Raw genomic sequence first — 15,115 nt, 5'->3', positions numbered from 1 at the left:
CGGTGGCGACGTTTTGTTTTTTCTTTTTTCAGTCAAATGGGCRATTTAAGGTATTGCAGGGGCTGGGCATTGCCTGAAGGCTCCCGGGCACGGGGCGATGGGAGCCCTGCGTCTCGCCTCCCCCAAAATGAAGTCATCCAAGAGCTGTCCGCAGCATTTACAGTCTCGCTTCCCGAGACGTTTGGATTCAGCCGTTTCTCTTATTTTTATGCTGGATGGTAGCATCTATTTCGTCCWATTTAACACAGGCTGTACGATACGATGATGGGTCGGAAAGGAGATTCAGAGTGACTGAGCTGCTGTAATTTCTGYGTCAGGGAAAAAAAAGTGGGAAGAACAAACTCGTCCTGGCACCTGGGCAGCAGCAGATGGAAAAAGACCTCTTAGATCCTCATCAGTCTCTCTTGGTACTTTTATCTCRGCAAGATCTGAGCATTCAGATTGCTAAATTTACTCGCTTGCTGACTCCTGTCTCAGGGTAAGTGATTTGGGAGCATCTTTTATTGCCTGCCTGGGGAAGCGTGTGTGAGGTGTGATCCACGCTGGATAAAAGCAGAGAGAAACGGGCATCACGGTGCCGTGTGCGGGTGCGAGAGGAGGAGCAGAGCGAAGGACAGCGGCCCCGTGCGCTGCAAATCCCACCGACGGAGCGGCTGAACCYGGGACACCGATACTGCAGGGGAGAAAAGGCCTTTATTGCATCTTTCCTCTTCTCCTAAAAGACGTCCTGGATCCCAAGCATGGATCCCAGCTGGGACAGCAGGGCTGTGGAGGGATTTGCTGCACGAGGGAGCCCCGGGAAGGCCTTGGGAGTGAGAAATTGCTGTGAAAGGTTTGCTTTATTTATGTCTAGGTTGCTCGCAGTCCCTTGCTACAGTAGCAGGTGCTCTGTGTGGTTGTGGAAATCAGCCTCGCGGTGGGGATCCTCGCTCTTGGTGGTCTCARTGACCCTGCAGCTCGGGGACCCAAGCGAGTGGCAGGGCCAGCGGAGATTTTAACACGTCACACTGGGGAAAATGCTTTGAAACATAGCACTTTGAGAACACGTTGTCCAGGTCACGGGCTGGTGAAGACTAGAAGGACAGATTTTGTGCGTGATCGCCAACAACAGTGGTAGAGTTGATCCCGCAGAAGGTGTTTTGTTTGACCACGAGTAGAGAGCTGCCAGTAAGTTATCTGCTGTAATACGTATTTGAGACTATTTTACCTATTTTATATCTACCTAGGGGTCATGAGCACAGTGCCTGCTTTGCTTCTAGCTGGTAGAAACAACATCAAGACTCATTTACAGCCTGTTCAAAGTGAGGAGTTACTTAATACCAGACTAAGAGCCAGGGTTCCTTTGGTTTTCTCTATTTGACTGCTTCTCCCTGACGTCATCACTTAACGTGGGAGGGTTGGAGACCCTCGACGGGCTGGGACAGTCCTGCAGGGCCTGTGTACCTGGGTCCATGTCCACACTGCAGGTCACTGGTGAGTTTTAGAAGTGGCCAGCATGGCTAGTGGTGCTCTGGTGCACATGCTCCGTGTTGGTCTTATTATCTTCCCTAAAATAAATGAATATTTATGGATGGTTTTTATTATAAGTGGGGTCTGATTGCAGCGGACTGGGGCCGGCAAGGGTTCATGAGCACCCCAGAAGGCAAAGAGCGGCCCCAGAACTCAGTTCTGGTTCCTGTCCTGTCTGGGCTGTCTGCAATTGGGAGATTCAGTGACACCGGCCTGTGAAAATAAATGGACATTCTGTAAATTGAAATGAGAGCAAAAAAGTACTTTTTTTTTTCCCCCCAAAAATGCCGTAGAGAATGCAGAACCAGCCATACTCGCTTCGCTCTCGGTTGCGTCTTTCCCAGTCAATTCGATGGGAGATGAGTCAAAGAGGTGCCATGAAATGACTAAATTCCCCGGATATAGGAATATAACAAAAGAGGGAACTGGCCAGAATATGAGTGTACAGAGCAGCACTAGGCATTAATTATGTGTTTGATGTTATTTCTGGAATTAAAATTCCATGCAAATAGCTTTTGCTTTTAACTCTGAGGATTGAGAGATGAGGACAAATTCATATTCTTATGTCATTCTTGAAATTCTCACTGTATGAATAATCGATTTCAAGTGCTAAACCCGAGAAAAATACAGGGGGGAGAGACTTGAATTAATCCAAAAGATTTCTGTTTTAACTTGAATGAAACATCTTGTTCTCCTGAAATGAAATGCTTATCTGAAGGCCTGTATGTTCCTCGTATGTTTAAATACATTTAGTGGAATTTTCTGAAGTCTTTTAAAACTGAGAAATGTAGAAGGATCTTCTCTGTAGTAAAAAGTAACCCTCATATTGGGGAATTGGAAAATAGCTGTTAGGAAACATCAAGAATATTTTGATGCAGTGTCTTGAAATGAAATGCAGTGTCTTGCTGAAAATTTTCATGCAATGTCTTGAAATGTGTTTCAGCATCAGAGTATGTTGGATATTTTGGTGACCTTCAGTGGTTTGAGTCAACTTCAACCAGGGAAGCTGGTTTATCATTTTTGCTGAAAAAATATTGAGTTTCAAATYTTAGCAACTAGCTTTAATTGACAATATTTTAAAGGTATAGATAGTGCACAGTAGATGTTCCTATTTTCACRAATTCTAAGCATAAAGCATTGGAGACTGACGCCTTGAATAGTTTTCACTGCACTAAGATTGTAGTTTTTGAAAAAAAAAGTGTTAAATGAATAACGTCATGAAATTTAGCCACTTTTGTTGAGATACCAGTAATTATATTAGCTTTTCCCCCTGAAAACAACTTTAATTGATATTCAAGAGCAATATTTGCTGTAAGCACAGTAARTTCTCATTCCTAATAAATGGAGTTTTTGAAACACAAATAGACAGTGTCGGGCCCTGGATAGGTTGTAATGCCCRAAATCGCTGGTCACTGGGGTGCCAAAGAGAAGAGAGTGCCGATGGTGAGGTATTTTCAATATAGGATGGATTGGTGCTGGTCTGGAAACCCAAAGATGTGAAGAACCTTGAGATGCTTAAAAGCATCTCAGTAAGCAGTTGGCCTTGTACATGGTTTATAGCTGATCTTTATTTCACAAATAAGGGCCATAAAGAAGCAGGTCCTGAGCACCTACATCAAACCTGTGCTTGCTTTTCTTAAAAGCTTTTGCTTTGGGACAGCATGTCTGGCTCCTGCTGGCAAAATGAGGGTTGCCAGATCTCCGTGGATTCTACCTTAAAAATACCGGGAGTTTGGGGTACTGGACCTGAGATGCTCCATGTGCCTTCTTACATGGAAACCTATGAAAATCAGGCCCTATGGGCCTCGATTCAGCTTTTTCTCTATTTTGTGGTCATTTATACCCATAGCAAATTAATGTACACGTGTACAGAGATGGTTATTCCGTGTGCCACGGGAGCAGAGAGAGCTAAACTTCCTAAAGTGCTAAAAACCCCACATCAGGCTAAAATCAGAGCCTGTCAAGCTCCGCCGAGGACAGTTTAACAAGTAATGGATTGATCTTGTAAAGTCGTGTGAAAGATTGAAGCATTTCAGCTCTTCCTTGCCGAGATGATTTGGGGTTGCATGCGTTTCCATGTTGTGCTATTGTACCCTGTGTGTTTGCTATTCAGGGCCAGCAACAATAGAAGTGAAATTGCTTTTCTCAGCGATAGCTCCGCAGAGTTTACCGAAAGCCTTAGTGCCCGGCAGCTTCCATCCCACCTTGCTCCTTTTCCCCTTGCTTTTCTCGATGGCATTTCAGTATTATTAGTATTTTAATTAGGTCTGTGGAGACTTCTCGGTGGCTGAAGGGCCAAGGGATGCGGATACCAGCAGGTGGGAAAGCATTGATCAACCCAGGCCTCCTGTTCTTGTTGTAAATGCTGTGACCACGGCACGAGGTGAACATCCGAGCGATGAATGGGTGTAGTTTCTCCATGGTCCGCATCTCGCTCCCCTCCGGGTGTTTATGGTGCGAGCGTGGCTACCAGATCGGCCTCCACAGGGTCCGTGCTGGAGGTGTGGGGTTCAGCCCCACTGCTCAGACACCTTCTTGGCTTGTTTCAAGGTGGCTCCTGCCTTTCAGGAGTTTRAAGTTCTTTAGACTCTGGTACGTCTGGGTTATCTGATGACTCCATCATCTGTGATCTTCTGTCTTCTATGGTGGACACCTAGACACCAAGCTTGTACATAGGCCCAAACATCCAGTCACTTAAATGTAAATGTCTAGACTTAGAGTTCCTCTTCCCAGTCACCTTCACAGTCACCTGCAATGGGAGAGGAGTGCCAGCCTGCTCTGCTCCACCAAGATGAAGCCTTTTCAGCCAAGGAACCAGAGACCTAGGTATTTCTGGAAGAACTGGGAGTTTCTACAGAWCCTAAGGTGCTGAAGTAACTAGAAATGGGGCAGGCTTCTGAATGACCATCTGATTTAGGCACCCAAGCTCCAAGGAAGAGACCTTGTAGATGTGTGTCTGTTTTCTCAGGTCTTACCCTTGGTACCTCTCTAATGGTGTTTGCCTAGTCCTCATTAGAAGAAGACATGGAGTCCTCATTAGAAGAAGACAGTGCACTCATGCTCATAATGTGTAAGTCAACATATAGGATAGATCAGAAGCCCGAATCTGCTCAGCCTGACTGCAGAGCATGAGAGTTGCGTCGCTCCAGTGTATATGTACACAGCATTATACTCGATCTTGTGTTTGCACATTATTTAGAGCAGTGGCCCATGACTAAGGATACTAACCACAATCTGAGTGCAAATAACRTATCACAACTGTGCAGCCAAAGGAACTGCGACTATGGCTTAATATTTTCTTTCCACACATCGTTGCGCTGGAAATGCCACTGGGAAATTCCCTAATTCCCTCTTTTTTTTTGGATTGATGACAACATGGAAAGGGTAATAGTACTTATTATTTATAATCATAATGTTAATGAGTGTTAATAATAGTTTAGGAAGGATAAAAATGCTAAGACAATATTTAGTGCACATCATATTTTTTACATAAGCAATTTTTCATCAGCCGATTAGATAATTCATCGCTTTTAATGATCTCACATTAAATTAATGCTAGTAATACAGTAACTAACCAGTATATATACAAGGACTGAACGAAAAGGACCTGTAATTATGAAAAAAGTGTGCTGCTTGTTTGAAACCAATGTCCAGAGCTGCTTTTCAAGGCAACTTTGGCTGGTGAAATCAGGCCGGTGCTGCGTATTTGGCCAGGTGGATGATCCCCGAGTGGATGATATTAAATTTGCTGTTCATTTGTGTGGGTAAGCCAGCTCTCGTACACGCTTTGTGAACTGCACACAGACCCTCACAATTTGTAAAATAAGATGCTTTTTTTCTGCTTGAACCAGCACTTCAGCCCTTTCTGGATTTTTGCACATAGGCTGAGCACTTTTCTGTATATACCAGGGTTAATACTAACTTTCCATGTCTTTTTCCTTTTGTCTTTGTCMTGTTTTGATGCAGTTGTGTAAGACGTCACATGCCAGACTCTACTTCTTGCTGCTTTTCCTGGCCCATAGGGTTTATAGGCATCAGTTTTGAGTGTGAAGTGCTCCTTGCTTGTGAGGTAGAACATGTCAGCAGCTCTGGGTGTAAAAAGGAGAATAGTGGGACACGAGAAAGCAAAATAATGTTTCAGGCCCCATGGTCACATGTGCCAGAAACAATTCCCAGGTACTGTGGGAAGCACCGTGTTCGTGTTTTGCTCAATGCTGTTCAGTTTTGAGGTTATTAATGGTTCAGCGTGGCATGTGTTAAGGTGCAATTTTACTGTTAGCTGTTCTTTCTCTCTCTTTTATCCCCTTTTTTCTCATTTTGTTCACATTTCCCCCGCGCCACCCTGGCCCTCTGTGTGGTGACACCTCAGCCGTGTCCACGACCACTGTCACCCCCAGCCCCGAGCCCCCAGTGCCACCAGCCTCTCTGACTGACTCCTCTCCTTGCCCTCCAGCTGTCCCGAGCTCCAGTGCCCTCCCCTCTGCCCCCCGAGATGTCGTCCCTGTCTTGGTCTCCAGTCGCTTTGTCCGTCTCAGCTGGCGCCCGCCCGCCGACGCGAGAGGCACYGTCCAGACCTACACAGTCTACTTCTCCAGGGAAGGCGTCAACAGGTAGGTGCCACCGGTGGGACCGCGGGAGCATCCCAACGCCTTCTGAAGGCTTCGAACCTGCCTCGCATGTGGTTTCTGCATCCTTGTCTTCTCCTCCCACGGTGAGATCTAGCGTGAACGTTTCTCCTTGCAGTATGTATCTTTGTAGACTTTGTGCATCAAGAGCTCAGCGAGAGCTGCGCAACACGAGCTGTGCAACGGTGTTGGCCAAGCACACCATTTGTGATGATGGTGTTACCCATGGCTCTTGCAGCCATAGCTCATGTCTAGCATGTCTAACACGCACTGTAATATTAGTAGCTCCACGTTTTACTTTTCATCCAGCCCTGAAGAAGGAGACTCAAGTGTAGTTCACATCCTAGCGGAGATGAACTTGGTGAGTCCTGGCCAACATGAGAACGGGACCGCCCAGAGTGCAGACAGTGTAAGGTCTTGAAAACAATCCAGGCCTGGACTATGAAGATTTGTATGACTGCAAATGAAATGGGAGCCCTCTAGGCTTCCCAGGCCTCGTGTGCTGGAGCTGGAGTCTTATTTTGTGCCACTCCAYTCCCTGGGCAGGTTTGGGACAGAGGTCCACTCTCTGTTGGACCCTTCGCTTGCTCCTTTCTTCAYCAGTATCTTCTGCCTCGCCCTCGACTTGTTGTTTTGCTTCTAAACCCCTGAGTTCGGACTGGCCTTTGGTCTGTTAGTGTGCTAGTGGAGTAACCGAGTCACTGCAAGCAAGGAGACTGCACTTATTTTTGCTGATTTGCTCTCGATTCTATATGTGTCTCTGAAGTCCCCAATAACTCTTCAAATACAATCCCAAGATAAGTTTAATTACCTATGCATAGTCTTTAAAGTAATTCTTCCTGCTCACTGAGAATTTACTACAGTAAAAATTGAAAATCTCATTTAATATTAAAAATCCACTACATTTATTTATGAGTAAGATGTGCTTATACAGCAATATATTCCCATTTACCGTTTTAGGCAAGACACAAGGACTGAAAATATAGTTTGATTTTTGATTGCAACCTTTGAAAGGTGAAGTTGGTTTGAGAAATGGTTTCTGATTAATAGCCATCCATCTTTTTTTTTAATAACTAAGCTATTAACAAATTTTTTTCCCAATAACAGAAATAAAATGCCCTGATCTTAAAAAAACAAACAAAAGAAATAAAAGTGTTTCTCCAAGTATTTTGTTTGAACATAGAAATCCTCAACACAGTTTTCTTCTGCAAGATTGTGACCTTTATTATTTACAGTAGAATATTCACAGGAACTTCTTTCTAAGAGCAAATTAATAAATGCATAGACGGTCACAAGAAGCCAATGGATGTTGCAGATTAACTTGCTGCATGATGCAAGCTAGAGAAATTAATCTAGGGACCACTTAATTGAATGCAAAAACTTATATTTGATTAGAGTATACCTTGAGGATTAGCCTGGCTTCTGAAACATCATTCCCAGATGAACTATTTACATTTGTTTAGAGGTTTGCTTGTTGTAATCAAGGACTTTATATAATTTCATGGCAGAATGATAATGGGGGATAAAAACCAGAAGTCGAGGTACTAAAAGTCAGTCCATTTTAATATTAATAGTATTCATTTCACAGCAAGGAGCATTAACGCGACTTGTCTTACTTGAAGTAACTAATTACGTGTTTGAAACATTATAAAAGCATTTGTTACACACCTAAGAGATATATGGGAACTGTAATTATCTTTTTTTACACGCTGATACCGTGATATAACGTGATCTTCACTCGCTGGAAATTACGTGTCGGAGGCTCCGTTTCACAAGCGACTGGATGACTTTAGTCAAGGTCTTTTATTTTTAGGCTGCTCCTCAGGGCCAGCTTTACAAGGGGAGACCCAGAGGGTGAAGCTGCCGGGGTCCGAGGGACCGGGAGCCGCTTTCTGGCTGCATCCCAAGTTTCTGGCCAGGAGATCAGAGAGTCACCCGGCCCAAGGGGCTCCCGGGATCCCTGGGAATCCCAGGTTAAATCTGTGCTGTTATCCCGGCCCTGCAAATGGAGGCTGGTGATGGGTGCAGTTCCCCTCACTGAACTGCAGGTATCTGCCCTGAGGCTGAGAGGAGGTTCCTGTGGACATCTCTCCAGAGGGAAAAGGGTAGGGTTATTACATTTAAAAAGAGCTGTTTTGGAGCCGTGGATGCGACGCATCCTGTGTTGGTCGGGGATGGAGGGGAGCAGCCCTGCACGGGCTCACACAGATGGGCCCGRCTTTCCTCTCGCTCTGCAGCTTTTGGGCTAGATGCAGAATGGCCCCTTATGGATTTCACACCTCATSCTGGTGTGGAAATCGCCCAGGTCAGGAAATTGTGGCTCTCCCTGGGCCATTCCAGTGCAGGGCCCAGCAGCTATGTGCGCTTTTCTTTTCMTTGCCAGGTTTTGGGAGCAGATTTCTAACTTTTGCAGAACAGCGTGTGCAAGTCCCCCAGGTAGCACTAACATGAAGAGCTGCTARAACAAAGACCTGGCTTTGTCACTTCATCTCCCCCTTTCTTCCCTAATTTCTTGCTCGCTGTTTGGAGGCTCAGAGGTCGGCTTGCTGCTTTCTTGCTGCTGACAAAAAAGACGTTCCCAGTTAGATACCGCTGCTGACAGGCCCATAATCCCGCAGCAAGGAGGTCGGGCCGCGCGCGTCGTCGCTGCCACGGGTTCCTCCATTTCAGAGCATTTACGACAAGCTTGTTGTTGTTTAGCTGAGACATCAGGGGCCACGTGAGCGCGCCCGCGGGACTGCTGCTTTCGGAGCCCGTCAGCTCGTTAGGCGTCCGCGGGGGCTGTGCGCCGAGCGGCGCCCGTCCTGCCGCGACGGCTTTGAGAAGAAACCAGAGAGACGCGGCCGGGGGATGAAGTGAGCCGAGCCAGGCTGGGGAAGGGGCAGCGTTTCCCCCCTCGTGGGGGTGCCCACAGGAGCTGATTCAGGAGCTCCTCCGAGGGATGCGACTGCGCTGGACACCGTCGCTCACAGGACCAGACCCCGCYGTGTCCCCAGAAATGGCACTGCTGCTGCTGTACCTGGCGCAGCGAGTGGATCCACAGCACCATTGCAGCCGTTCCATAATTAATTGGTGCAGTTTTCAAGGATTTTTTTTCCCCCAGCATGAAATCCCCCCTTTTTGTTATTGTCATTAGCTTTTCTAAAGGCTGCGTGTAAAGGAGAAGAGCTACGCATGCCATCCATAATAAATCAGTTACAGAGCAATTTTGCCTCCTTGTGTTTGCAGATTGGCCATGAAATGATTCTGATTTCATCCTCCCGCATCGGGAGGTGCCTGGTCGGGGGCACAGACCCAGCTCCRCTTGCAGAACCACCAGGACCTGCTCTTCCTTTATTACCCACATGCTCATGACCTGCAAGCATCTCACCTTCTACACCACAGATGTTTTCCTTCGCTGAACAGCCATTTCTTTCCTCCCTTTTCCTTTCCTCATGTACTAAAAAAGGCCAAAAGCAATATAGGATGTTGCTTATAAAGTGTTACAATTCAGGTCTTTCTCGTAGCATTTGCAGTATTTCCTGTGGACCTTGCTACTCAAATCAATTTGTGTAAGTACAAGTGAACATAGCAGAAAACCTCAGATAGATAAGTAACCAGCCATACCTTGCAAGCAGAGAACCACATAGCTGAGTGATCCTTTACGACTCGCGTGCATGCTTAATTTTCCGATGTGACTTCTTTACGTGCAGGGAGCGGGCGCTCAACACGTCCCAGCCCGGGGCACTCCAGCTGACCGTGGGCAACCTGAGGCCGGAGGAGACCTACACCTTCCGCGTGGTGGCCTGCAACGAGATGGGGCCCGGAGAGAGCTCGCCGCCCATCAAGGTCGCCACRCAGCCCGAGCGTAAGTGCGCGCAGCAGCCGCCTTGGCCCGGGCCTCTTCAACAGCATTAACCACGATTACCATTAACCGCGATAACCGTTAACTTTGGCAGCTCCCCACTTAGCACCGTGCCTTAATTTGCCATTTGCACATATTTGCTAGTAAATGCSACAGCACAGCCTTTTTGCTTGGTGCATGAGGTCTTTCTTCAGATTCTTCGGGTTCTGATTAACATGTATAAGTTCATGAAGGGAGAGTGTAGGGAGGAAGGGGCCGAGSTCTTCTCATTGATGGCCAGTGACAGGACAAGGGGCAATGGGTATGAGTTGAAACATGGGAGGTTGCATCTCCAGGTGAGGAGCAACTTCTTCACTGTGAGGGTGCCAGAGCCCTGGCACAGGCTGCCCAGGGAGGTTGTGRAGTCTCCTTCTCTGGAGGTCTTCAAAACCCGCCTGGATGCCGCCCTGTGCCACATGCTSTAGGTGTGCCTGCTTGAGCRGGAAGGTTGGACTAGATGATCTCTAGAGGTCCATTCCAACCCTGAACATTCTGTGATTCTGTCATTCTGTCATTCCCTAAACTCCTAGTTTTTCCTCCCTGTTGCTGGAGGTACCTGCAGAGCGTTTGGCTGGATCAACAGCAGCGTATTGTTGTCCCGGCTGCGCTCATCACACCTCCCACGTACTGCTGTGTGGCAGCCTGTGTGAAGCACAACCAGTGTTTGGGTAAATAAGGAGTTATTTCCAGTCAGACACATTGTAAGCTCACGGGAAGATACACAGGCTTTCCACTGGAGTGAACCCTTTGGTTTATTCGTGTTGGAAAGCAAATATTTTATACTAGTTAATGCTTAGCTGTAAATACATTTTATTGGTCTTTAGAGCCATTTGAAGCTTCTGTAGGTAATTTTCTCTTTCCGTCTCGCTTGATTTTAACTGTTTCTACGCATGTCTGGTCTCCAGAAAGGTGTCTTTCAGTCTGTTCTCGGACCATTCWTTGTCTCAGAGCAGGAGTGCTGCAAAGAAAGGCCCAAAACAATGTTTGTTCCACAGCAAAAGGAGTTGTGCGGAAGACCTGTTGATCGGAATGGGTGTGATAGCTGGGTTTTAGGCTCTRGGATGGATACGGATCCTGTTTTAAGTAGAGCTGGGTGCTGTAGCTCTGCGTGCTTGGGCTGGAGGCAGTATATTGACCCCTGCCTCAACCTGAGCCAGGTCAGAGCCTTGGATTCAGCTCCTGTGTGGCCTGCCGGCATTCCCAGAGCAACCCCAGACCCCAGCAGCAGCAACGTCCGCAGGGTGTCACCTGCAGGGTTCCCATTCCTGCTTTGTCTGAATTCCCGTGCGTTTTAGGTGCCGTGAGTTCCTGCTCCGAGATTGCCGTGCCGCTTTACTGCACTTATTTCCAGTTATGCAACTGTCATGTTTGAACATAAACAGGGTTGTATTTCAGGCCTTTGGGAGGGAAATAGTGCTTGAAAATAAGCTTATGAATCGGAGCCTTTTAAAATAAGGTAGCATTTTAACCATCAATGACGTATGACCGTTTTAGAAGCACGAATGCACAAATGCACATATCCATATTTCTGTATATATTTATATTATATACATAAGTCTGTCTGTGTGTGTACAGTGTTCAGAAGTAAAATAATATTTCACTCTGGAAAATTGTTTCCCCGTTCCAAATGCATCGCTGGCCCCTGCGGTAGCTCCAGGCAGCTGGCACCACACCRAGGTGCCCACCCTGTTTAATGCCAAACGGAGGCACATGGAGCATCTTTCCTATTAAATAACTTGCAAATGTCTCTCAAGTATCAAGTTTGAGCGTGGAGGGGAATATTGCTTTCCATTTTTTCTTTTCATTTCTTCCCGTTGACCAAATTATCTTATCATTTTGAGACAACTCTCTTTGGTCCCGGAAGCCCGTCAGCCCTCGTGCGCTGACTTTTCGAACATGCTGTAACTATTGTACAATAAATTACATGGCTTCACATAAATTGAATTTCCACATTATTTGAAAATATCAGAAGTATTATGCAACCTGGCATTGTTAAGGAAGAAAAAGCTGATGAAAAAGGACGTCTGAAATTCATGTCTGCCAGTGCTGGTTTCTAAAAGTGCATACATTTCCTCAGTAATCAGTTTAAAAGATCAACAGCAGAAGTTCCAGCTTTTGAAATAATCATCCAGAATATATGGGCTGCATTTATAGGAACATCTTTGTCCCCAGATTAAACCCCTCTCCTTTTTTTTTTCCCTTTTTAGTAAACTACAACCCCTTTTTCTCTGCCTTTATGGTATATAATTTCACTCTGGCATTATCAGCAAGGATTAAATCCCTGCCTGCTTAAGCCTTGTCTAATCTTTTCATGCCACATGTGGAGACTTTGTGAGTTATTATTTTGGCTCCTCGAGACGGTGCAGAAGTGGCTCGGCAGCGGGGATGGAGCGGCGGCGCCGATGGGTGCCACGAGCCCAGGGTGGTCCTGGCGCTCCGGAGCAGCTCCAGGCTTCTCGCAGCCTTTCTGAGCATGGAGTTGCTTCCTAAACCCCCTAAATCGGGAGGAAATGGGGGAAGAAAAGATGAAAGGGAGGCAGGTCGCATGTCCCGCAGTGTGGAAATGCCCCTTGGCACCTGGGAGCATCAGCGCGGCTCCTGGCTGAGGAGCTGCAAGGGTTGTATAAAGAATAATTAATCACTGCATCCTTCGGAGCCAGGGAAATATTATTGCACCTGCTTAAGAGGCTTGCGGGAGCCCATCTGCGCTCCCATATGTCGAGCACCTCCTGGGCCGTGGTGAATGTGGGCCCCCCGGGTCTCCCCGCCGCGGTGGCCGCAGGGTCCCCGCTCGCTGTGCACGGGGACCTGCTCTTCCCTGGTGCTGAGGCCGTGTGTGGCACCCGACTGCCGGGTCTCGGTGGTGGCACCGGGGCCTTGGGGCTGCTGGTGCGGAGGGACCAGACCCGGACACCCCAAAGGGACTAGACCCGGACACCGCATCCCTTTGACTCCCGCAAGGAGGGTCAGCGCCTGAAAAGGCTGCATCGTCTGGGCAAAGCGCTTCTGCTTAGCAATTCCCAAGGAATGTATGAGCCAGAGAGACAACCCGTTGGTCAGGTCAGCATTTTCAGCATTGTGAAACGTGGCATTGTGGCGTTCTCCGTGACTGGGGACGGTCATGTCTTTCCCTGAGACAGGTTCTGCTCGCTGTGGCATCACTGCTACTTCCTAATTTGTTCTTAGTGCCCTGGCGGGCAGAAGCTGTCTCAGCTGGCCACGAAAGACCTTCTGTTGTGTGGCTTTGGGACCCTCAGGTCCTTATTTAATCAGGTGTTCAAACTGCTGCYTGACTGGCACCATACAGCAGCTGGAGACTGCTCGACTTTGGTTAAAATCCCCGAGATCCACACTCATCTGGATACTTTTATAATTGCTTTTAATTCCCATTCCAGGCCAGTGTGTATCTCTGCTTAGAAATCAGCCCCGCTGTGATTTGAGAGCCTCACTTAGGTGATTTTGGTGGGGACAGTTTGGTTTCTTGCTTCCTGGCCGCAGCTGAGACAAACGCAGCCCGAGCTGCCGCCAGCGCTCGCGCTAAAGCAGCTGCCCCAGCCGCTGCTCACGTGCTCGTGCTCTGCACATTCTGCTTTGAAGTTATTAGTTGCACAGGGAATGTTAAAAGGACAAAGACAAAATTTCAACCACCGTCTGCCTTAACATGCATTTCTTGTACAAATGTCAAAACTGCATAGGAAATTTAAAAAGCCATTAAAATTAATGTTCTGGAATTTCCCATAAAGAGTCAGGGGAAGGCACGGGCGTCCRGGCCCCCCTTGCAGATTGCCTTTCACCGAGCCGTAATCGGGTCCCTTATGTTGACCCGAGCAAATGCAGTTTGCAGAAGCACCGTGCTGGAGTGATTGAGTTTGCAGAAGACCCACGTCAGGGTCGTGCAGTTTAGCCTCCAATTTGGAGCCTGCGTCAGTCGGAGCCCGCGGGATCACAGGGCGGAGCAGCCCCGGCCCCGCCGTGGTGGCGGTGCAGGGGACACCGGTGCTGCCRTCGTGTCCTCGTCACCTGCTCGGGCTGTCCCTTTCTCCAGCACTGCCAGTAACCTTGTCACTAAAAATCATGCTGAATTTCACTCCTGCTTTGGAAGATAAAAGCGCTGGGGAGGGAGCATTGCCCTCTCCGATGGGAGCCGGGATTGATGCCGTGTCCGCGACAGGGAGGTGACGGGTCAGCAGGCTCGCATGCTTTATGTCCCCATCTGTCCTTTTCACGGCGTGAAGCACCTGCCCGTCTCCCAGGACATATACCAGACAATATTTCAGTGCTTTTGCTCATGGGTGCCGCTGTGCCGGGGCCCCGGGTGCCGCGAGCCYCGAGGTGGCAGATGTGCACCCGGGTGCCACGGCCGCAGGAAAGCAGGAGCCCCGGCGGGTGCAGAGGCTGCCGTGGTGGCCGTGCCGAGCGAGCGACGGGTCACCTTGCAGCAGTGGGATCTCTGACCAGACGTGGGGCCCAGCCTCTGCCGGCAGAGACTGTTAAGGGACTTTCTCCATCTCCTGACAGTCAAGGTCTGGCCGAGGTGACAGCAACGCGATGTTTCCAGACAGGCGCTGCAGTGAATTCATAAAGCCTCTCAGCAAGGGTGGGGAGAGCAGCGTTTGGGCAATTACAGAGCTGAAAATTGCCTTTCTGCAGCTCCACTGCGGGCATGGAAGGAAAAGGAACTCATTTGCAAAGTGCTCCAAGCGCGGGAGCTTGGAAAAACCTGGTGGGCTCCTGCACCACGTGGTGATGTCTGGTGAACTTGGCCACCTGGTTGCCCTTGGGCTGGCTGTGTCACATAGGAGCCAGGTCCCCGCACGGCCGCAGCCTGCGCGTCCTCGCTAGCTCTCATGCAGAAGAAATCAGTCTCTGTAAGAAAGTTGTAGCTCGTCCCGACTAATAAGGGTGTCATGGGGCATCTTCAACAGCTGCATCTTCTACAGCTGTCCCTGTGGTGGACCACGGGCATGACTCTCCTCCTCTCCATCCATCAGTCTCCAACAACATCACGTTTATTACTTTTATTCCTTTAAAGCAAAACGTCTCAGCAAGTCTTTTGGAAGATCTTGAAGGTCTTTTCCAACCATAAGGATTCTAGGAT

At 48.1% G+C, this 15,115-nt stretch overlaps 1 protein-coding gene across 1 annotated transcript in view; it reads left to right on the top strand.

Annotated features, from left to right (window-relative positions):
* The window catches only part of DCC (DCC netrin 1 receptor), a 349,458-nt gene that overhangs the window by 203,709 nt on the left and 130,634 nt on the right, over positions 1-15,115 (top strand). The window contains exons 8-9 of the mRNA XM_026038936.1: positions 5,963-6,119; positions 9,827-9,981. Coding sequence (XP_025894721.1) covers positions 5,963-6,119; positions 9,827-9,981 — 312 coding nt within the window. The remainder of the gene's footprint in view (positions 1-5,962; positions 6,120-9,826; positions 9,982-15,115) is intronic.

The sequence above is a fragment of the Nothoprocta perdicaria genome, unplaced genomic scaffold (genome assembly GCF_003342845.1).
Source record: "Nothoprocta perdicaria isolate Ctin4 unplaced genomic scaffold, notPer1 scaffold_10, whole genome shotgun sequence".
NCBI classification, from domain to species: Eukaryota; Metazoa; Chordata; class Aves; order Tinamiformes; family Tinamidae; genus Nothoprocta; species Nothoprocta perdicaria.
This window is presented reverse-complemented; position numbering and strand designations above follow the sequence as displayed.